Below are 25,169 nucleotides of genomic sequence, written 5' to 3' on the forward strand. Positions count from 1 at the left end.
AGGTCTGACAGCATCTGTGAAGCAAAATCAGTTAAAGTTTCAGTTCCAGTGAGCTTTCCTCAGAACCTGACTTCACTGGACCCAAAATGTTAACTCTGATTTCTCTTCACAGATGCTGCCAGACCTGCTGATCTTTTCCAGCAATTTCTGTTTTTGTTTCTGATTTATAGCATCAGCAGTTCTTTCGATTTTTGTCCAGGTTGTGGGATCTTGGCAGCTGAAAACATAACTGCCAGAGGTGAATCAACTAAAATTAAGAGACCAGAATTAGAAGAAGACAAATATAACAGTAGATGTATGTGTGGAAGAGATCTAGAGATGATGGAGAGCTTTGAAAAAAATGCAAATTTCAAATTGCAATTTAATTTGATGATGACCAATGTAGGTCAACAAGTTCAAGGTGATGGATCAATAGCATTTGTTATAGTTTGGACATGATGTCATCTGAAACTTTATTGCCCAAGCTTATAGACAGTAAAATATGGAATGTCAGCCAGATTAGTATTAGAATAGTTAAGTGTAGAGATAAAAAAGGCATGGATGAGGATTTCAACATTAGATGAGCTGAGGTAGTGGAGGAGTCAGGTGGTATCCCAGAGGTGAAAATATGTGGTCTTCTTGATGATGAAGCTGCATGGTTGGATATTAATGTTGGGGCAAATATGACACTAAGTTTGAATTAGATCATTTACAGCCTCAGACATTTTCCATGAAGAGGGTTGCAGTAGGTAGCTGGGAACAAACTAAGTGTCAGGGAAGTAAGACAATGGTTTCACAATATTTAGTTGGAGAACCTCCTTACTCATCCAAGATAAAATGTCAGGCAAACAGTGTGATGTTTTACAGATTGTAAGGGGCCAGTAGAGGTGATACTGATGTGGAGCTAGCTGTTGTTGCACCTTGCCGTTATCTCTGGAGTTCTCCAGGGCTCTAGCCTTGGCCCCCTCTGATTTCTATCTCATGTTACCCCATGTTATTATCATTTGAAACATTGTCTGAGTTTCCAATCTGTATGCTGACATCCCCAATTTTAATAATTCCAATACTTTACAGCCTTGTCTTTGACTGCCTAGGTCTTAAATTTCTGGAAATCCATCTCGCCCTTAATCCCTGTCTTCATGTCTTTGCTCCTTTAAGTCACTCCAAAACCTATCTCTCTGATGTATCTTTGATTCTTTGCAATGGTTTAGAAATTTAGCCACAACATCCTACCACAGGCTAGAAGTATGTGGAACATTTCAAACCAAGCAAGAAAAAGATAATCTCTGCTCCAAGTTTATGTTTCTCTTTTTTCATCTCTCACTTCTCGTACTGTACTGCCAGTCTTTAGTTATTCTGGATCTTGCCATGCCATCTTCTTCCCTTGGTCCATTATGACACCCCTTGGCTCGACCTCCCTAACATAAGAATATCTTTTGTTCTTCTTCTGACCCACCCTTTTTTGTTTGCACAAAATCAATTGTATTTCTAAATTTACCACTTCTGACAAGAGATCACACATCTAAAATGTGCCAAATCTTAATGTATGTGTGCGTATATGTATATATATACAACCAGCACTCTTGATCAACTGACAAAAATTATATACCTTAAATGCCACAATCTACCGTGATGTCCAAGTATTTATGTTGTAAATAGAGTATAACAGTGATGTGTATAACCTCTGCATTATGTTTCTGTTATTTTGATTTTGGGAGGTGTATTGATGTTTTGACATAGATTTTTTTGAGGGACGTTGACCTTCAAAGCTTCACTTAGTCAGGTTTTGCTGCAATAATGTGTACCTCTTGATTATCCAGAATATTCAACCAACCAGCACACTCCTGGTCCCGTAGATGCTGGTTAATAAAAACATTGCTTTCTAAATATAAATATATACATATATATCGCCAGCAGGTTCTGAGAGCTGTATGCTATACCACTGTGAACTGATATTTGGCAATCACTTAACTATATGTATAGAGGTGTAGTCAACCAGGATTCTATGAGAACCTTTTTCACCAAGATACATGTAATCTGACATCAGTGATTATTGTAGACTGGCATATACCTAATAACCCAATATAGCATATCTTCCCCTGTCCCTGGGTTCACTCCCCCCATAAACCCTAACATTTTTATCCTTTGCCTGGCTCTGATTCTCCCTTAAACAAACTCCAATCTCACTGTTGTGGCTCCTGAGGTGGCCTGAATTTGCTTCTTGCAGAGGGGTAGAACATTTGCATCTGGTGAAGGAGAATATGCGCAGCTACTGAGGTGGTCAGGGTATCTACTTGTGTCTGGGTAGTCAATCCACGCCTGCAAAGGTGACTTGCTGGAAGATACCAGTGCCAGTCTGTTGCATCTGTGGATACCATGGCTAATGTTGACTGAGTAAGAGGGAGGATAAACCAAAGGACCCAAAATACAACCAAGGCACTCAGATGAATTCCCCAAGTTGGGGTCCCTATAGCTTATGGTAGCAGTTGAAGTGGATAATTTGTTTTTTATAATGCTGATCCTTCTTCTGGATAACCGTTGTCCAAGTAAGCCTCTGTGCTGTCTAGTCAAAGAGTATGTAGGAGACTCTGGAGTTGAGTATGTTTTCTCTGATCAATTAGGAGCTCTGAACAAGCCATAATGTTATGTAAAAGTGCAGACTGGTTACGATGGAAGGCTAGATTGATGCCATTATATTTCATCAACAGGCCCTTGAACACATGAACCCTGTTCAGCTTCATGATTGGTTTGTGAATATTGAGATGAACTGTACAAAACCACACAATTCAATGTTATGTTTGAAGTAATCCTTAGCAAACTACAGGCCATTGCTTGAGATGACCACTGAAGGAATGCCATGTGTGCTGTCTAAGCATAACAATAACTGCTCTTAAGGTAGCCATGATGTAGAAGAACCAGTATTGGACTGGGGTGGACAAAGTTAACAATCACACAACAGCAGGTTAAAGTCCAATAGGTTTAATTAGAAGCACTACCTAATGAAGGAACAGCACTCTGAAAGCTAGTGCTTTCAAATAACCTGTCAGACTATTACCTTTTGTTGTGTGATTTTTAACTTTGCTCTTAAGGTCAAGGTTTACAATCGTTCAACCTCCACCTATCAGGAACAATAGTTGACTACAATGAGGAGAAAAATTTATTCCCAAGAATATAACTAGATCCATACCAAGGTGGTTCCAATGCAAAAGGTAAAAGATGAGGCCATCAACGGTTCCTGTAGTCTTCTATGGATAGCACAAGTTGAAAAATTACAGACCATGTCTTCAATATGCCAGACCAGCAGATGGAATTGTTGACCTAGTACTTGATAGTGCTCAGGTGACCCTGATGTAGGAGAAAATTATTCCCAGGGTCCTCAGGCAATCCAGACAATGGGGCTAATGTCGACTGGGAGGTTATCCAAAAGATTGAGATGATGGACGTGCTCCAAGTATTGTTTTAGAATGCAATTCATGCATATTTAGGTAGGCTAGTCTATATTACATTACTGCTGTATTTGTGTGCATTCCACATCCACTTTGTAACTTCTGAGTAGTTATAGGGAGGAACTTTGGTTAAAAAAAAGGACTTCATGTGCTCAATAAAGTAGACATCATCCTATGTAGGCTTCCCCAAAGGAATGAGGGACAAAGAAATAGCTGTGGTCAGCCGTTTGTCTTTAATGTATTCCTGGAGGCATCAAACTTTTTATGACTTAATCAGAGCTGTTGGATTTGGGATGGTATCTTTGCTAGCTCTCTCAGTTTAAGGAGGGTCACAAATTACTTCTGCCCTGTTTAGATTATGAACTTGAGGCTTAGGATATGGGCCTCCAAAAATGTCTTAGACCAAATGATTGCCATGGCCTCTTTTGCAATGACTACACATCTCTGCTCATAAGCTGTCAATGCCCTTGAGGCATAGCAGACAGTCATGAAGAGTTTGAGTGCTGGGTCTGGAATAAAACAGCTTCTAGGTCAGTGGGAGATGTACAGGCTGAAACAAAACTGAGCAGGTCTAGGTTGCAGTGGGCCTGTGTTTGGGTACTCTAAGCATTATCCAGAAATTTGTCACCCTCACAACTCTAGATCAGGAATGTCCTGCCTGAGAATTTTGGGAGGGGGGGTCAGTTTTGAGCAAAAGAGAATTGACATCTTATCTGAAAAGGAAGCATGTGTGCAGCCAAAGGGTAGAAGTTGGGATGAAGCAGCACTAGACAAAGTGGTCCACTTCAGAGCCAGCTCAAACATGATGGATCAATAATCTCTTCCTATACTGTAACCATTCTGTAAACCCTAACCCACTACCCTGTTTTCAGTTCACGTATATGCAATATCTCCTGTGCAGATCCTCGCTCTGAGCTACCTGGCAAATTTTATGCTTCAGTTGTTTTATAGAAGTGCTCTTCAATTACTTTCGAAGACTAGCAAAAAAGATGCTGTATGAAAGCATTCCTGCCATGACTACTTACATTCATGTCATCTGAGAATCTAAGTCACTATTTTCTCTGACATAGTCCATTACAGTTAACACTTCACAGGACTTGGTCTAACATACTCTATTATAAACCAATACGAAGCTTCTCTGTTTTGGCTGGTGGTTACAAGGCCTACAAGGATCATTGTTTTTCTGGATCTATAATCATGACAGACATGGACATAGAGGGCACAATTTCAGCTGTGAAATATGTTGGGAATACACTGAGTTGTAAAAAGAATAAATAGATATGAAGAGATAAGATAAATAGATTTGAAGAGGATGTGGGCAATTGCCAGAAATGTGTCATTTGAAATTTAATGCAAAGAAGTACAAAGTGATTCATTTTGATAAAAAGAAATAATTTGCTTTAAACTAAAGAATACAATTACAAGGGACAGAAACATCTGCGATTTTATATATACAAATCCATTAAAGATGGCTGGTGGTTAGAGGAAGATTTTAAAAGGCACAAGAAATCCTAGGCTTTTTAAATCAGGGCATAGAGCACAAAAGCAGGGAAATTATGATGAACAAAGGCAAAATACTGTGAATGTTGAAAAGCTGAAACAACCACAGAAAATGCTGGAGAGACTAAGCAGACTGGGCAGCATCTGTGGAGAGTGAAACCGAGTTAATTGTGCAACTTGTGTGCATAACTTGTGCAAGATGGAGACAGAGCAATAGGACCGCATGTGGACTCTTGCCCATTTGCTTTCCTTCTTTGTTTTACTTCTGCTTCTGCTCTTTTCTCTCTCTTTATTTTCCTCTTCCTTTGGTTTTTGTGGCTAGTTAGCAGCACCAGCGTGGCAGCGAGAGCAGACTGTGTGCAGAGTAGTGAACGTGCCTTCTCTTGGCGATTGGAGGCAGCAGCAGCGAGGTTGTTCTCCTAGCGATGAGAGGCCAGCCGCAGTGAGGTCTTCCTCCTGCCATTCAGGGCCTGTGGCAGCAGCAGTGAGGTTGTTGTCCTGGTGATGAGAGGCCAGCCACAGTGAGGTCTTCCTCCTGCCATTCAGGGTCTGTGGCAGCAGCATCAAGGTTGTTCTCCTGGCGTTCGGGGCCAGCAGCAACAAAGCTCCTCCAACAGTCGGTGATGTGGCGCCAGCGGCAGTGGATTCTTCAAGATGGCAGCGTAGGCATCTGCAGCCCAAGCCTGGCCTGGCAGTGGCCTCTTAGTTGCAGGTGAGTGTGGGTTCAGCGCCGTCAACAAAGTGGGCCCAGCAATGAAGAGATGTGCCTACAGTGGAGCAAATTGTACACAGCAGACAGCAGCAAGGCAGTGAAGGTCTCTGTTAAGTCTAGGTGCTGGGATGGTCTGGGTCAGAAAGACTGATATTCTGAACTTTTTATTTTATTTTTGAAATTTATTCCTTTAACTTATAATTTATTTCTTTACTGTTCTAATTTTTTTTGTTCGTAAGAATTTGATTTAAGTATCTGTACCTCGGTACCTTTGTACCTAAGATGGTGCTATAATGCAGTGACTGTAAATTTTTCACTGTAGTCATTTGAGCACATGCGACAACAAAGGTAATTCAATTCAATTAACATTTCAAGTCTGGAATGAATCTTCTTCTGAACTGAAATGATGATGAATCTTTATTTAAACGATTGACACTAAGTAATGACCCTCATGCAGGCACAACAGACCATAACACTTCTGTGTCTCTTTGGAAAAGAATATTGATCTGGGCCCAGTTGGAATATTATATCCCATCCCAGTCATCATACTGGAGGAAGGATTCTGAAGGTTTTAGAGAAGGTGTAGAAAAATATTGAGAATGAAATCCCTTATGACTGGTTATAATTACATGGAGAAACTGGAGAAACTGGGTTGAACGCTTTAGAAGAGAGCAGTGTAAAGGAGATTTGCTCAAAGTTCCAAAGGGTCTAAACAGAGTAGGTATAGAAAATCTTTGCGTTAGCAAAAGGATTAAATACCAAATGATACAGTTTGAAGTGATGACAAAAGAGCTTAAGGCAAAATGAGAAACATGTTTTGATGCAGTAAGTGATTAAAATCTCCCTGAAAGGATGTTGCAGTCAATTTCAATCATGGCTTGCAAAAGTAACTTGGAAACTTTTGCCTTCAAGTGTTTGCCCAAAGCTGTAGGGAACTGGTCTGGCAATAGGGCAAGGGAAATTACTGTTTAAGGGAGTAGCCAGGCTAAATGTCCTGTATTCCAAGTGTAAAGTTGCATGATGCTCTTTCTCTGTCAATTTTCTGTCTAGTTGCTCTTTTTTTCTTTTTAATTGACAGTCTTTTGAGCATCTGAAAGGAGAAAGGCAAATATGTAACACAGTTCAGGGGGCATTTATGCCAATTGCAGCTTGTTAATCAATAGTTTGGAGGACAAGACAATGGGATCTGAAAAGGAGGATGAGCTATGGGCATCCTGTCATCTTTAACACATCTTTCAGTCCTTCTCACCATAGTCATAGCAATATCCATTCCATGGCAAGTGCAGTCTCCTCCATAGGGCTCAAGAAAGGAATGCATGCCTATTCCCCACTGGCCAGGGCCTGCTGTCTGTAGCTTTGCACCACCTTATCTTGCAGGATAAAGGAAAATTTGTTACAGTTTTGAATAATTGTCATAGTTCTCTGTGCCCTGCGTGTTTTCTGAAGGGCTTCCTGTCTCCTGTGAATAGAGTGGTCAGAGCTGCTAGCCCAGGGAGCAGGCTGAGCAGCAGGGAGCTGATGGTATAATGGGGTGGAAAGACATTTTGGCAAACCTGTTGCCTTCACAGCTAGTCAGTATCACTGAAGAAGCTGTTTAATCTGTGCATTCATTTCAGCGACCCGGGTGAAATATAGACAAAGCACAAAAGATTTAAACTATTGAGAAAGAGGGAATTAATTGTGTAAAAATTTCCTCATTGTCTTTTCAATCATCTCAATTGCTTTCCTGCCAGATCTAAACGGGCTCCCTGCAGAACCTGGAGCTGTCCCAGGGAAAACAAGATGAGGTTAGGATAATACTGGAATCCTGACTCAACATCATTACCCAGTACTTTTCCGGCCTGCATGCACTGGAATTCACCTCAACTTGGCTGAGAAAAATCTGCCTGTGAACTCTAATTCTATTTCCAAAGTTACAACCTGTTCTGCTGAGCATTTCCAACATTTTTCTGATTTATATCCCAATTATCCTTTTATACTAATGTAAACATTAGGTTACCAGTGCCAGTCTAGTCATGAGGAAGATTTGTTTTTATTTGCTTATTGGGTGTGAGTATCACTGGCTGTGCCAGCATTTATTACCTATTCCTAACTGCCCATCTAGGTGGCAGTACAGAGTCAATCCCATTGCTATGGGTGTGGAGGTGTATTAGACTATAACAGGTAAGACTGGCTGATTTCCTTCCCCAAAAGCTGTTTGTGGGCTTTTACAACAATCATCAATGATTCCATGGTTACCATTAAGCCGGTTTTTAGTTAATTGCAGATATTTTTTTAATTCAAATTTCACCATCTGCCACAGTGAATTTCGAACCCACGTGCCCTGAACATTAGCCTGGGATTCTGGATTAGTTACTCCAGGGACATTATCATTCTTGTCACTGCCTCCCCATATGATCTGAATTTTTGTATCTTGCTTTTTTTTTAACTCTGAACCTATGCTGTGTTATCTCTACTACCAGAATAGCACCCTTGTCTTTTGTTCAACGACATATTTCCAATTCCCTTTACTTTTCGCTGACATGTTCCCCTGCTCAACTTATGCTGATCCCATTTTCAATAGTATAAAACCATTGTCCTTACCACCATCCTTTAGTTCCAAGGACACTCATTTTGGACTTGAAATGTTAACTGTCTCTCTCTCCACAGATGCTGCCAAAAGTGCCAAGTTTCTCTAGCACTTTCTGGTTGGATTTTGGATTTCCAACATCCACAGTATTTTGCTTACATTTTGGACTTTTTTTGTTCAATTTTAAATTCCACTGCAATCATTTCTAGGGTAAAATTATTTTTTGAGTATTTGTTATTGATCAGAGCAGCAAATAAATTACACACCCAAAATATTTTCAAGTTTCTTGTATATTTGACCAGTTTGTCTTGATTGCAAATTTTGGAACAAACTAGATGCTCATAGAAATTGGAACAGAAATGAAATGGTATTTATCATTCATGTAAAGTGTGATCCTAATCCCATGCTTCTCTGTAACAATATGAAAAACAGTTTTTCGATCAAAAAAAATCAGCAGCTCCTGTATTGTTACACTGATTTTGCTGACATGGAGTGGTACCATCCTTATTTTAGTTTTAATTTTTGTTTTTGTATTTCTATTTGGATGCGAAACTTTTATATTGTGGTCACTAGTCCTAAGGTTCTTGCTCATATTTAACTCATCGCTCTAACTACTCAGTAAAGGCCAATAAATGTACTGCTAGAGAAGTTAAAAATCCCACAACACCAGGTTATAGTCCAACAGATTTAATTGGAAGCACACTAGGCAATCACCTGATGAAAGAGCAGCACTCCGAAAGCTAGTGTGCTTCCAATTAAACCTGTTGGACTATAACCTGGTGTTGTGGGATTTTTAACTTTGTACACCCCAGTCCAACACCGGCATCTCCAAATCATGACTGCTAGAGAATGGAATTGTATACAGCCTGTGTTCCAAATAATGGTTCATTCATTAAAATATCCAGTTTTATAATTTTGCTGTTCTTACTCATCTAAATAGTAATTTTAACACAAGAAAAAATCTTGTTCTAACCAGTCCTCATCAGCTTTTACTTTCCAGCTGGACAAATAGTCTAGATTGTATTTCATCACCTTGTTTCCCTCAGCCTTTATCGCCTCTTTTTTGACACAATCAGAACAAGCTTGAATATTGACATATGGCCAGATTTTAACTACTGTGTAAATTGATGGATTTACAGTGAGTTACAATCTCATGCACTGATGTGAATTGTGGATTCCCTAACTGTTTGTGCCAAGAAGATCATCTATCTGATTAATTTACAAATTTCCTCTGCCATTTCCTCCCAGAATTAATAAATCTGGTGTTACACAAATCTCTTTTACACAACCACTTTTGTATCTCTGATCTCTGCTGTAATGACATTTCGGCTAAAGGAACTTGTAGATAATTTAATCAGTGTCATTTTGTCATTTGAAATTTTTGCATAGCTGGAGGTATATTGTATCATTGTTTTACCATGCACAAAAGTTTCAATTTCTCGGTGAACTTTTCAAATTCATTGATGACACATTCAGGGAGATGCAAGAGTTTCTCTTACTGCAGTGTACATGAAAGCAGGTAAGAGCTTGTCAAAGCTGTAGTAAAAGCTGAAAGCTTTTTTATAGTGCTGTTTGTCATGTTGGAGATAATTCAAAACCAATCTCCACTTTCCAGATAGGTTTGTTTTTAGTTGACAGATGGCTTTGTTTTGTCAGAATTACTTCCTTTCCTGATCATTGAGAAACTGAAAAAACACAACACTAAGTCCTTTTTATGCAGACCACATGACACCGTTGCATTACAACTTTGGTTTTGGCAGCTTCCGTACATGAATTTTTATGCCTTTGGAAAATAAATGTTCTCTCAGTATCCCATCCCCTCTCCCCAGAAGAATGGTAATGCTATATTCCTGGCTGTGCTACTGAGCAAGAGATATCAAAGGAGCGTCTCTGACTTTCTTGAATAGAGAGAGGTTCCAATATCTTGTCCTGTTAAATAAAGAGTAATTGTGACAAATGTGACAATAGCTACTCCCTGACTATTATCCTGACTAAACTGAATGCAACCGGATTGCCAAGACTTTTAATATCAATGGCATATTTCTAATACTGACATGTATAAGGACCAATAAATTAGTTTAATATTAGATTTTAGAATGCTCACGAGTTCTTCCAAGAATTTTAAAAGAAGGGTAGAGTTTTCCCAGTCCCTGAATGACATGTGGAAAATTGAATCAGTTTGAAATGCATTGAGATTGGAAATATTATATTCTTGACATCAAAATTTGAATAGCAGGACGAGAATGTTACGAGTGAGCTGTAAGAGGCTACTTTGCATGCTTCATGACTTTGCATACCCAAATGTGCCTCATTTATTCACAATTTCATATTGTCCCGTCCAGTTGAGAGAAATTAAATGGCAATAATTTCTAACATGAAAGTCAGAGAGGGTACTCGGTAATTACATTGGGTCACTTGCTCATCTCGCCTTCTATGTTGGACAGCATCACCAGCATCCCAGGGGACTTCTGTGGGCACTGACCACTTGCTTTCTTTATCCAAGGAGGTTGGAATCGGATGCACACCAACCACACCACACCATCATGGCACACCTCCATCTCACTTACAATACAATTATTCACTTCAATACTGGACTTTGGAGCCTCCAAAAACTTTCATTGTATTCTGCTGCCAGGTCACTTTGCACAGACAAAGCATGTATCAAAGCAGGATTTATGTAGACCTTGCTGTTGTCACACTCATTCACTTCACACCAACTTGGATGCTCACTACATTTCTGCCTTGCTTTGCTCTTTTGCTCTTTGGCATCTCATTCTAAACTTAAAGGCTCACAGCATTTCTGGCTTTCTTTACCTTTTAGAAAGGACATAAAGCCAGGTGACGTGTCGTTCCTGTCAGCAGTGGTCAATCAAGGGTGGACATGTTGTGCATTGACTATGTTATCATCATACCTGCTGCATGTGCTAGCAGCATACATAGCAAGCACACTGCTTTAACCAAATGGCCATATCTCAATGTCTATTGGGAGTAGTCCTCAGTCCAGTCAAAGTGGACTGTTGCTAGAAAGGGGTTCCACCACAGTCAGTAAAGGGTAACTTTTAATCTCATTCCAGGACAGTTAGTCAGACAATTGGGTGGTTAGAGTCAGGGGCTCCATAACATTACAATCCAGGGAGTGGGCCAAAGTCAGTCCTGCAGGTCTAGTGCAAACATTCTGGGATTGGCGATAAGTCAGTTGAGAAGTTGCACAAAGATCAGTCAGGCGTCCAATCACTCGTCACTGTGGTTTGTCCTTCCAACTCAATCAGGGTGTGCAATAAATTCAGTCCTGGGGTCTGTTCACTGAAATTCAAGATGTTTTGTCAGAGACCAATGCTGTGGTGGGCAAGCTGGGGAAGTCAGTTGTGGGGATTGAAGGCAGCATGTTGGGATGCAGAAGGGACAGCAGTTATGACATCGGCAACTCAACAGAGAAGAGTGGGATACGTTAGAGGAAGGAGAGCAGGGGCTTACTGTTGGGAGTAGGTTATCAATTGTCATCACCACCACCACCTGGTTCAACTGGGGAAAGCATATTATTTTGGTTGCATGACTAAGCAGTGGGCAAAGGGCTCAGTGGGTAATGTGATAGATGAAGACTTAAATGAAAGATTTGGTTGGGGATCTGTGGAAGCTCAGAATGGATGGGGTTACCAAGGTGTACAGGATTCGCCAAGATAGATTGATGCAGTGTCGGGCATAACAACCCAGACAGGATGAAATTTACATACACTTCCAATCAATATGAGTTGGGTGAAGTGATTGTTCATTGACTGTAAATTTGCTGTTGCTCAAAAAGCAAGGATTCCCTTTTCTTTTGCTTTTTTTGACATTGAAACTCCCGTAATTGACACTTATCTGATTTTTGGTCAAATTCAGCCTGAAGTGTCTGTATGTTTTATGGCAGTTCTAGTCTTCTGTTGTACAAATGTGAGTGTGTACACAAACAAATATTAAAATTATTGCAAAATATAGGGAATGCTGACTGAATCTTGTAGCTGGGGCTAGTTTATAATTAATGTTCCTCCTGTTTATTGTCAAGCTTCTGGCTACTTGGAATGAAGCCCCCTTCAGTTTACTGAATGAGTGCAACGTATTTTGACAAGACTCACACAAAACAAAATACGTTGATGCATGTAATGAATGAGGATCGCTACACATTTCATTCTTTTTTCTTGAAATGTACATTTAGTATTCTTGACATGAAGGAAAAACAATTTTGCAATAGGGAGAAAGGAGCGAAGTTGCCCTTTTAGCATGCATGAGGTTACATAACAGTGTAAAATACTGATTGAAATCAATGTCTGGAACTAAAATTAATTCTTAGATCTTATGCAATTTGCCAAGTAGTCAGGCATTGGGGGACTTTGCCCAGGAACAGTGTAAACTGGAAAATATTTAGTCAAATATATAAAAATGCACACACACACCAGTAAAACACTATCACTGTACAATTGGATCAATGTATTCACTTTGTCTTGTTGTCTGTGATTCTTTGTGCAAAAGGTAAAAAAAATTCAGTTCTCCCAACAACCATTGTTGGATGGACAATAGACATGAATGAGTTTCAGGAGGGTGATGGTTGGCATAAAAAAGACCATTTAAGATAGTTTTAGTAGTCAAATGGTGGTACAGAACTTGAGTCTTGCTGAAAAAGTGAGACATGCAACCAAAACTTTTCTTTCAGATGGAATTGCAATAGCACCAAATTTCAAAGAAAGCAACAATTTGTTCTGCATGAGAAGAGGGTACTGTTTGGCTGGCAAGTGTACTCTGCTTGAGGTGATGCCATGGATAATGCACCCAGGAATGGTGTTCTCTGTGGTTTTGTTGAATTAATAAAGGCACAATGCTTGGATATGGCCTTTCTGTTTTCCAAGGACAGGGCACTGCATGTGAGTGCATGTTGCTTCTAGCAAGCAGAAGTAAGCCATGTTGAAAACCATTATTGGACAACACCTGCTAAATAACCTCAGTTGTGCCAAGAATTACACTAACAACCATTATCAGTCTGTCTCACAATATGGGAATGCCTTGATCAGTCCAAGTCCGCTTGCCAACTAATCAGCACTCTTTTCTGTCCTGATTAATGCAAAATGAAAATCTTTGACAGCTTGTGTTTTTTTTTCACCAAAGTTATTTCTGTCCTCTTTAGTAAGTGAAACATGTCATGCTTTAAATTTGTTGGTCAGTCACGCTAGTTTTTTCTGTGACTTTTTGTATTGCAAGTGTTTAAGGTAAATTCATTTGAACCTTTGAAATTTAAGCATATGCCTTTCCTTTCATTTGCAAACGATAAGTAACCTAGATGGACTTTCACATTATAGTTTTAAATATGTTCTCCCCTCTGAGTTATGCTGGTTCATTGTGTCTTTACCTTTTTCTGGGATTTTTAAATACCAGAGACATTGATCCATGTTACCATTATTTTCATTTAGTACAGATACTTGGATCACGTGAGGTACTTACAATGTAGTCGTTGATAATTTCATGAAACGTTGGCACGTAAAGAGGTTACAGTTGTGGAAACAGCCAAAGCCAGCTGGATACCTTGACTTGTATCAGACTTCACAAAGACTCTCTATTTTCAAATGCTGACAAGTCACCTTTATCATCCTATTTCTTTTCAGCATTGTGGAAATAATTGATTGGAAGGAATACAAAGTTCCCACTGTTTACCTGTAATAGAATCAAGGAAATATCCTCTTAGTCTGCAATAGTGTACTGCAAATCAGATAATGTTGTATTTACTACAGTTTACTAGTTAATTTTATTATTAGACCATAAAGAGTGCAACTAATAGAATTTACCTGATACTTAGATGTTACAAACATGCTTATCCAACAAGTGAAAAAACATAATAACTGTGTTAATCCTGCATGTGTGAAATACAAAAAGACATGGAATATTTATGCTGCAAGATTTATTTTTATCTCATATTTGATTATAAATATATAATCTTTCACTACATTTTGTAAATTTTAAATGCATATTAATATACATGAAAAAGGATTTTAATCAAATGTAATTTATTCATATAGTGTAGTTTTCAATGTTCAAGATTAAGTAACAGTTAATATTGAAATTTGAAATTACCAAAATCTTCATATCACTTTGGATTGAATTTTACCAAAACTCAAGTTTAACAAAAAAAAACAGGTTTGTGGTGGCCTGCTCCAGTACCTTCAATGTCTACAAGACATGCTGACAAACCTGCACTCTTTAACTGTCACTATTGATCTCAGTGCCTTTGGCAAGGTGACTCCAGGTGCTCTTTCCTCACAGTGAGACAATACCCATCCAAAGGTGGAACTGCATAGAAACAGTCCCAAAATCTCTTCTCGGAACACTCCTGAGGGACTTGATCTCTCCATCTCCATTCTGCCTGTTAGCCTAAACCCTGTGGTAGCCAAGCTGAGATGGATGTATTTACATCTGACTAGGACACTCTCAATATGTCTGGACACTCTAGCTAAAAATGTCCCCAGGGTAACCTGCCCAAAACTCCAAGGTTGGAAGGCTACCTCTACCCCAGCTGTAGACACAGAGACTGCACCTAGATGTAGTGGGAAAGAAAGGAATAAGAATATTCTAAGGGAAGATACATAACACAGGTGAAACTTCATTGTAAATACATCATCACATTTGTAAATGTATGTTCACTTTACATCATCAGCCATCAGCGACTGTCATTTTCACACAATATGATGTTCTAACCCTGTCTGAAATACAGCTATTCTATCTATTGCGCTCATATTATAATGAGATGTTGCCATGATCGAATGAGGAAACATTAGATGTTCTGAAGGCTTCCATCAATTGTAACATTAATGTAATAACTCAAGAAGCCATTAGAAAGACACACTGTTCAATATATATTGTATCAGTTGCATGCATGACACTGTGATCTTTTGCTATAAATTCTGTGTCTTATGATCCTGAGAAAGGAGCAGCACTCTGAAAGCTAGTACTTCCCAATAAACCTGTTGGACTGTAACCTGATGTTGTGTGATATTTAATTTTGTCCACCCCAGTCCAGCACACCAATCTACATCAATCTGCCACAAGAGGGCTCTCCAGGTCTGCTCCATTATATTTTTTCCACCACCAGGAGATCACCTGTGTGGCTAATTGTGTATGAACAAACTAAGGGCAGTGTTGACACCAAAAAAACGTGAGGGGGCATACAGGGAGAGAGGGGAAAACTAAATCAAAATGGAGTTGGAGGGGAAGATAAAGTAACCTTTTCGCCACAGTGCCCACCTCTCTCTCAAGGCATCAAGAGTATTGGTAGATACCATATTCACTCTATCCAATGACATCCGGACTTGAACATAACCATTGAAGAGGAGTAGACAGTTGGCAGAGATGGCTCCTTCCACAGCCAGTTGCCAGGGCCTGTTTATTGCCAGCCTGGCCAGGCACAGGAGGTGGTCTTTCGATCTGCCCACACCCCTCCACACTGAATGCCCAAGGACCAGGAGCGTGGTGTTGAAGTGCAACCAAAAACACAACAAAAGGTTCTTCAAATAAATAAAAATGGAGTGCAAATTGTCATAATTAATATGTACATGGTCCACAGACTCCACCGTGCCACAGAGTAAACAGGAGGGCTGAGGGTCTGTGAACTGACACAATCTGTAGCAATAAAGGATTGCGGCATGCATCATCCTCCATTTCAGGTCCCCAGTGAAAAGAGTGAGGACTTCTGTGTAGAGAGCCCTCCACATTGCTTAGGCTGCTATTGGAATACTGTGCGCAATTCTGGTCTCCCTGCTGTGTGAAGAATGTTGTGAAACATGAAAGGATTCAGAAAAAAATGATAAGGATGTTGCCAGGGTTGGAGGGTTTGGGCTGTATTGAGAGGCTGAATAGACTGGGATATTTTCCCTGGAGCATTAGAGGCTTAGGGGTGACCTTATTGCCATTTATAAAATCATGAGGGGCATGGATAAGGTAAATAGGCAAGGTCTTTTCCCTGGGGTGGGGGAGTCCAAAACTAAAGGGCATAGATTTAAGATGAGAAGGGAAAGATTTAAAAGGATCTAAGGGGTAACTTTTGCACACAGACAATGGTACGTGTGTGGAATGACATGTCAGAGGAAGTAGTGGAGGCTGGTACAACATTTAAAAGGCATCTGGATGGGTATATGAACAGGAAAGGTTTAGAGGGATTATGAGCCAAATGCTGACAAATGGAACTAGATTTATTTAGGATATGTGTTAAGCATTGACAAGTTGAATCAAAGGGTCTTTTTCCGTGCTATATATCCCTATGACTCCAAAACTAGTGCTACAACCTAGTTGTGAGGAGTAAACCCACTCCTTTACCTGTCCCACATGTCCAGTGGTTATAATAAAGTTTGAATTTTAATGGGAGGTAATATTGCCAATGCTATATGATCTGCCATGGTGGTTTTGCCTCCAGCAGGGTATTTTACCTGATGCAGTAATTCTCATCTTAACTCCCAGAAGCAGGCTCTTAAAAATTTAGTAAAGGTTTACTACAATTCCTGATATATGTGTACAGTACAGTCACAGGTATTTCAGCATCTAGGCTAATATTAAGCTATTCAGTTATAAATACTAGCATGCTTCTATCAGTGTGCCATTCTTCAAGTGACCCCAGTTAAGATGGAATCAGAGACCTTTATACCCTCAGGTCCAGTGTTGATATCATAAGCATGCCTCTTAAGGGTATACTGCCTACTAGCTGTAAGACAAAGCAGAATATGTGAGGCACAGTATTAGAAACAAGCCTGGGACTAGATTTATTTAGGATATCTGTTCAGCATGGACGAGTTGGATCAATGGGTCTTTTTCTGTGCTCTATATCTCTATGAGTTTATAAGTCTGCTAGATTAATTAAGTGACAAATAAAGGACTAGTGTATCCAAATAAAATTTACTCAAGCAAAGATGTAAATATTATTAAATGGTTTAAACTGTGCAAATATATACTAAACTTGTCATAAAATACCACACTCTAAGTCCAGAAAGAAAGTACGAAAACTCTGCAGAGTGTTTTCTGAAAAATAGTTTGGCAAATTAACTGTTAAATTCAGAAAAAAAATCATAGATGGTCCCAAATGTCCAGCTGAAGTCACTTTTCACTCAAGTTGCTGGGATTTCTTCTTCTTGTCATTGGCTGAGTTTACTTTTACTGGAATCCTCCACTTATGATGATAAAGCCTTCCAGTGGACTTTTAACTTGCATTCTTTGTGAGCAATTTGAGAGAAAGAGAGGGAGGCCAACGATTGTTGCTCTAGGGAAATTCTCTCTCTGACTGTCTATATTTATATCCAACAGCTTTGTTACACCCCTCACTTCCTGAAAGTACTCAGTGACTGCTTTGCAAAGTATTGTTTCCAGGAAAAAATCCAAGATATAGATATCTGTCTCATCAATTATATACTAAATTAATATTTCAGATGATGCATCTTAACAATAGTTTAACATCTTCACGAAATTAGCAGACTGACCAATGGCTTTTCAAATTTTGTATCTGAGATAAATTAATTTCAATTCCCTATCAAAGACAGAATAACAAGTAAAGATGCCTAAACACACTGGAGTTCAACAAAGAGTTTTGGCCACAATAAACTGAAGGATCATCATGAGGGGAATTGCCATCATGAGCACTCAATTCCATTTGAGATGTGCAAATTATTCCATGTCAAATGTATTAGTTATTACCTGACAAAATCAAAAGCCACGTCCTATTTATTGTGGTCACAATTCAATTTTACTCATGGGTTTAAGGCAAATAATAAAATATGTTTCGGGTGGATTAGATCTGTATCAGTGTCACAGCCACCTTTCCTGATTCTGTGTCACTAATTTCACTTTACTACAGAAACTGTAGTGCCATTAACACTTGCCCTTTCCTCCAAGTACAGGTTTACTTGAGAGAGAATTAGCTTATCAGCAATAAGCACAGGTGAGAAACAGCCTATAATTGGAGGATCAGTTCCTCACCAATTCTTTAATTTGCCAATGCTATATGATCTGCCATGGTAGTTTCTCTCATTTGTCCTCGGGAATTGAGAGACAATTCACCCACTGTCCCTTTGCATATTTAACCCTGTAATAAACGTAGCCATTTTAAACACTTTTATTAACAATAGAAAATGTCAACAAAGCTGTTCTTTATAAGTATGTGAGTGAAAGGCAATATTTACCAAATACACAAGTGGCACAAGTTATTGTCTTAATATTGTTATGAAGATGTGGGTGTACTTTAAGAGAGTTAATAGCAGCAGAAATACCGGTCACAGCACCAAGTGTTCTCAATAAGACAACAATATAATACCTGGTCGACCAGCTTGATTAGCTCATTACCTGGAGATAAAAACAAATTTGAATTCACCAATCAATTTAAATTAATTTAAAATATCAAACTCCAATCCAGTTTGAATTGAGTATATTGACAATCTTAAAACCCAATGGACAATGTGAAGCTCTGGGGTATAAGACTGGGGAAAATTGAACAGTAGTGGGCAGAACTGCCAAGCCCAACCTGTACACTGACTGCTTGAAAAATAGCTCTCTTAAAAGTACCTTTTCAATCAGTAACCTGTGACACAGAAATTCCTGAGAAGAAAATAAAGATCAGAATAAAAGCACAAAAGCTGCCTGGTTTTGAGATAAGAAGTGTGGTTTTGTAAATCTTAATTGGGAGTTTTATCAGACTAGTATTATAGAAGGGAAGGTAAAAGATAGGTTAGAGGAAGAAATTGTAAATAGTGGTTAATTAATTATTCTCTGTTATACTTTAAGAAATAAAGTTGTTAATTTTTACTTTAAATAGTTCTTGGCCATTTGGATTTTTACAGATTACTGCACGGGATAAATCTTTTCTGTTTTGCTGGTTTTAAATTAAGGAGAAGGGTTTACCCAGTGTCATAACAATATGCATATGATGCTTGGGGATAGCAACATTTTTAAGGTTGCAAATTCTATTCCTGGGGAATGGAATACTATCTAATGCAGCCATACATTGGCATTAAATATCTTCATGATAGTTTTGAGCACAACTGGATGCAGAGTAAAGTTCTCTTTACTTAACCTCAATTCAGAGGCCTACACCAAATTATACTATTGCATTTGCTAAACCAACCTGTGGCCACTGAGTAATTGCATCATGGACAGTTTTTATGTTACTGGTCTATGCTCACTAAATTAAGACTATGTACTGTGGTTGATTCTTAACTGCCTTCTGAAATGATCCTGGCATATCATTCAGTGCAAGGGCAATTAGGGAGAGACAACAAATGTTGACCTTATCATTAAGCCCACATTCCATTCAAAACAATGAGGAATAAAGCATTTTGCAAAGGATTAGCAATTGAATGCTTCCTTCTGTGCTGTAACCATTCTATGGTTCTATAATTCTAAAATTAACAGGGAGAGAAGACTTTCATCTTCAGGCTAAGTTGGATTTGAATGCAGATCCTAACACAACTTATTTTTATTCATTCATGGGATGTGGGCACTACTGGCTAGGCCAGCACTTATTGCTCATCCATAATTACCCTTGACAAGGTGGTGGTGAGCTATTTCTTTTCTGCTGTGCAGTTAGGAAGGGAGTTCCAAGACTTTGGAACAATGACAGTGAAAGAACAATGGTGTAGTTCCAAGTCTGGATGGTGAGTGACTTGGAGGGGGACTTGCAAGTGGTGGTGTTCCCATCTATATGTTGCCTTTGTCTTTCTAGATGTTATGAGTTTGGAAAGCAAAAGAGCCTTGTGTGTTACTGTAGGTGCATTTTATAAATAGTGTGCTATACCACCACTTTGCATCAGTGATGGAAGAATATTTAAGTGTTTAAGGTCGCTGGAATGCATTGTCATGGATGGGGTCCAGCTTTGTGAGTGTTGTTTGAGCTGCAGTCATCCAAGCTAATGGGGAGTATCCCATCACTCTCCTACCTTGTGCCATATTACATGTTGTGCTTTCCTGATAAAAATAATTTTATAGTTTGAGTTATCTAGCTATGAAAGTGAGAGATTTCAATTGTCTTTTTGGACAGTTTCTCATCTCTTCAGTTTGCACAGTATGAATTTTAAAGCATCAACTATTAAATGAGCACTTACTACAGAATTCAGGATAATTGTCGTTATCAGAACACACTGCCAGAAATAATAATAATGGAAACAAGGATTAATTGTGTCAGTCTACACCTGGTAGATTCACTTCTTTCTAAGTCTTTACTTTCTAGGAATGTGGACTATTCATAGTGTCCATAATTATACTAGTTTTTAATTCATGCACTGACATCTGATTTAACTGTACTGGATTAGATTCAAAGGTATTTAAAAAGGAATTAGTGTCAACCTAAATGGCAAAACGACAATCCTCGTTCTATGATCATCAATTTTAACCTTATTACAAACACTAGAGAATATAGTATATAACTTATGAGTATACCATTCTTCCACAGTGCCATATGGTATATACATACAAGTTGATACTTAAAGACTGGAATGTGCAAATATTACCTGTTTCTAAGTTGCCAAGCATGAAACAGTATGAAGGTCACTGGCAATGAGCCAAAGAATTAATCACAAATCTAATAGTGCACTACAATGAGCCATTAATTAAACTGGTCCATATGGTAACTCATAAAAGATTCATTTTAGATTAATATACATTCTGGTTTATACAAGGTTAGATCTTTGTACAATATGAAATCCCTCCTCTGTTTTAGAATATTCAGTGCTTTATAGTCTGCTGTCAAATAGATACAGCTGTTATTAGCATTTAATTTTTGGAAACCCATTTTTCCTCAGGCAAAATTGGAAAATTTGTATTCCCTCATCCAATAATTCAGTTTTTATTGTGAATATTCAAAACATGCTAACTCTTGAGACTTTATGCATCCCATATCTGTTTTCTGTTGTCATGATCAATCTACTCTTTTATTGTAATGCGCAGCTGATTCATTTAAGTACCCTTTACTTCTTCTGTGTAGCTGCCCACACACGTTACTTAAAAAGGAGTTATGTGTAGCCTGCATGAGAAAGTCATTTATCTTAGAGGGAATATTAGTCATGATCCAAGAAACTTCGGAGAAGCTAATAATAACTGTGTAATAGATCATAGAGATATACAGCATAGAAACAGACCCTTTGATCCAATTTGTTCATGCTGACCACATATTCTAAATAAAACTAGTCCCATTTGGCCCATATCTCTCTAAACCTTTCCTATTCATATACCCATCCACATGCCTTTTAAATTTTATTATTGTACCAGCCTCCACCACTTCCTCTGACGGCTCATTCCATACAAAGACCACCCTTTGCATGAAAAAGTTGTCCCTTAGGTCCCTTTTAAATCTTTACTCTCTCATCTTAAACCTATACCTTCATTGGGCTTCCCAACACTGGAAAAGGAACTTGTCTATTTACCCTTTTCATGCCCTATCCAACGCCCCAGGGAAATAGCCCCAGCCTATTCATCCTCTCTCTATAGCTTAAAACCTCCAATGCTGGTAGCATCATTGTAAATCTTTTCTGAACTCTTTCAGGTTTCACAACATCATTCCTGTAGCAGGGAGACAGGAATTGCACCCCCTATTCCAAAAGTGGCCTAACCAATGTCCTATACAGCCGCAACGTGACCTCCCAACTGCTATACTCAATGTACTAACCAATAAAGGCAAGCATTTTTCAGTATCCTATCTAACTGCGACTCCACTTTCAAGGGAATATGAACTTGCATGCCAAGGTCTCTTTGTTCAGCAACACTGCCCAGGACTTTACCATTAAGTGAACACTCTGCCCTTATCAATCCTCTTCGTTACTTTTTCAAAAAACTCAATCAAGTTAGTGAGATACAATTTCCCATGCACACAGGCACGTTGACTATCTCTAATCAGTCCCTGCCTTTCTAAATACATGTAAATTCTGTCCCTCGGGATTCCCTCCAACAACTTACCCAGCACCAATGTCAGGCTCACTGCTGTCTTGTTCCCTGACTTTTCTTTACCACCGTTCTTAAATAGTAGCATTACGTTAGCAATCTTCAGTCTTTTGGCACCTCACTTGTGACTATCAATCATACGAATATCTCAGCAAGTATTTAAAATCATTCTCTTAACATAAAAAAATTAACCCATCTCTATTCTATTAGGTGACATTGTAATCTCTATGACTCTATGACTTCTATTCAAACCTAAGTGTTTCGTCTGGCATCCCATTTTGCTGCTTTCAGTTAGTGGTGTGTAGAGGAAGAGAAATCTGACTGTTTCCTGAATTAATTTTGTTACTACATTTGGAGATAACTTATTATTCTTTGTCTTAACGTTTGTGGAATGTCCCATTCTTACGTAAAGGTCATTGTTTAGTTCGAAGACTCATTTTCCTAACACTTAGTGCATACATGCTGAACCTAAAAACAGTGATGATCTCTGAGATCATATATCACTTTAGAGTACAATTCTGTCTTTAACCTGAACATGTGGATGATGTTATCTTGTATTTACCCTCGCAACCAATCCTTCCACGAACCAAACTTTCATGTATTATTTACAGAGAAACATCTCCTCTACAACTGCATTTCCAGGACATGGTTAGGCAGCATTTTGACCTCTTACCACTGAACTCAAATTTCTACTTTCTTGTACTTTCCTGATTGGATATTCGTTCAACATACCTAAGAGCTAATCGCACTATGCTTTTTACGTACTTATTTAACAAATTCCCGGGTCAAATATTTAAGATGTGAGCTGAAAATGTGTTGCTGGAAAAGCGCAGCAGGTCAGGCAGCATCCAGGGAACAGGAGAATCGGGCTTATGCCCGAAACGTCGATTCTCCTGTTCCCTGGATGCTGCCTGACCTGCTGCGCTTTTCCAGCAACACATTTTCAGCTCTGATCTCCAGCATCTGCAGACCTCACTTTCTCCTCAAATATTTAAGATGCCAAACGAAGATCTTGTTTAAGCAATGCAGTTTTTAACAGCTAAAATTAAGTGAATTAATGTGTAATTGAACCAAAACTAAGGTATGAAAATATCAATAGTTCTGGGTGAATTTGGGCTCCCACTATTTTTAAACATCAATTTCTTGGTTATTCACATTGTACTGACCTCTTACACCTCAGTTGTGTTATTTGTTTTCAATCATTGTCTTATCCAAACTCAGAAAAATACTAGCAGACACTGAGACACAGATAGGACCATAAAAACAATAAGATATAGGAACAGGATTAGGCCATTTGACCCCTGGAGCCTGCTCAGAATAGACTCATGGTTGTTCTGACATTCCTCATGTCCGATTCTGCAAAGATTACACCTGCAAATAACATGCAAGTTCAAAAATGCCACTGGCAAGTTGAAATTGTACTGAGTTGAATTAAATTCTTTCTGTGAAATCAAGGCTCAGGCAATTCATACTATAGTTTTCAATTTCAATCTTAGGGTTCCCTGGACAGTTTTGTGTTCACCAATGGAGGTGAAGAATGTTCGATGTGATTAGAGGGTTATTAGAGACCTTTGGCTGCTAAATTATTAGTTCAGCACAGGAAAGATGGGCATTAAGTACCTCCCACTGTGGCAACATGACCAAAACAATTCCTGAAGAGGAATTACAATATCTATTCCCTCTGGTCAAAGGATGCTGTGAATTGATAACAGCTGCTGAATCTGCTACAAAGAATAAATCAGGTAAACTGTAAAATGGATCCACTGAGTTTGAAAATAATAATGTCCAAAACTCACAGCAATAAAGCTAATTTAAAATGTGTCTCTTGTGTACTGTGCATTTTGTATTATCAAGAATGGAAAGTATATATTGTCACTTACTGAAAAATTCTAGACAGTTCAGATAATGCCCTTCTGTAATTCTGAAGCACTGGAAGCAGGTTGAGTGAATTGGATTGAGATTGCTTATTTCATTGAAACACAATCTCATGTGGCCTTGTCATTAAATTGGCTTTAGAAATGCTACATTGCTGTTTCATCTTTCCTCTCCATTGTGGGAGTAGTTTGGACTGGTGGCACAAGAAAACTGACAAATGTAGCATCACTACCATACAAATGTAATGAAAATAATGCTGCTGCAGCTATAACTTCAATATATAAAGTCATAAACATTATCAAACTGACTATCACTTCAAAAATCAAGCTTAATCTGGTACAATTTAACTAAAGGACAGGGTGGCACGGTGGCCAAGTGGTTAGCATTACTGCCTCACAGCACCAGAGACCTGGGTTTGATTCCAGCCTTGGGTGACTATCTGTGTGGAGTTTGCACATTCTTCTTGTGTCTGGTTTTCCTCTGAGTACTCTGGTTTTCTCCCAGTCGAAAGGTATGTAGGTTAGGTGAATTGGCTATGCTAAATTGCCCATAGTGTTTCAGAATGTGTCTGTTAGATGCATTAGTCATGTGAAGTGTACAGCTATAGGGTAGGGGAATGGATCTGTGTGAGATACTCTTCGGACGATTGATGTGGACTTGTTGGCCAAATGGCCTGCTTTCACACTATAGGGATTCTTATGAAATGAAATTTAAACTGATTAATCCTCTTTAAAGGGAAAAGGCCAAATTTTTGTGTTTGGCACAGATAACCTAATAAAGCTGGGTTGCTGCAGCAACATCCATTATCCTCCTGCAGCTGCATTGATCTTATGTTGATCTCATTACCCTGATGAAACTCATACCTATTATTTCAAGATGTTATCATTCTATCAGGTTTTCTGTAAGTACCTACACTGTATTATACATCTACTATTCTTTCCAACATAATATTTTTGATTCTGTTACTTTGTGCCACCAGTCCAAAATATCTCAACCTTCATCTGTCCATTACCCATTATAATCTGTCTGTGCTGTCAACTTCCAACAGTTTCAATGCCCACTTATTTGAACATCCATCAGTCCAGTTCATACTGAGCATCCTTCAGAAACATCAAAGTTCAAAAAGTACTGATCATTTTCTTTCTGGGTCTTATTCATGGTT

General features: G+C 38.8%; 1 protein-coding gene across 1 annotated transcript in view; it reads left to right on the forward strand.

The window, feature by feature from the left end:
- Window positions 1-5,548: 5,548 nt before the first annotated feature.
- ppm1lb (protein phosphatase, Mg2+/Mn2+ dependent, 1Lb) overlaps window positions 5,549-25,169 on the forward strand; it is a 60,430-nt gene continuing 40,809 nt past the window's right edge. Inside the window, exons 1-2 of the mRNA XM_043702988.1 lie at window positions 5,549-5,637; window positions 12,894-12,954. Of these exons, the coding sequence (XP_043558923.1) occupies window positions 5,549-5,637; window positions 12,894-12,954 (150 nt within the window). The remainder of the gene's footprint in view (window positions 5,638-12,893; window positions 12,955-25,169) is intronic.

Source organism: Chiloscyllium plagiosum, chromosome 13 (assembly GCF_004010195.1).
Source record: "Chiloscyllium plagiosum isolate BGI_BamShark_2017 chromosome 13, ASM401019v2, whole genome shotgun sequence".
NCBI lineage: Eukaryota > Metazoa > Chordata > Chondrichthyes > Orectolobiformes > Hemiscylliidae > Chiloscyllium > Chiloscyllium plagiosum.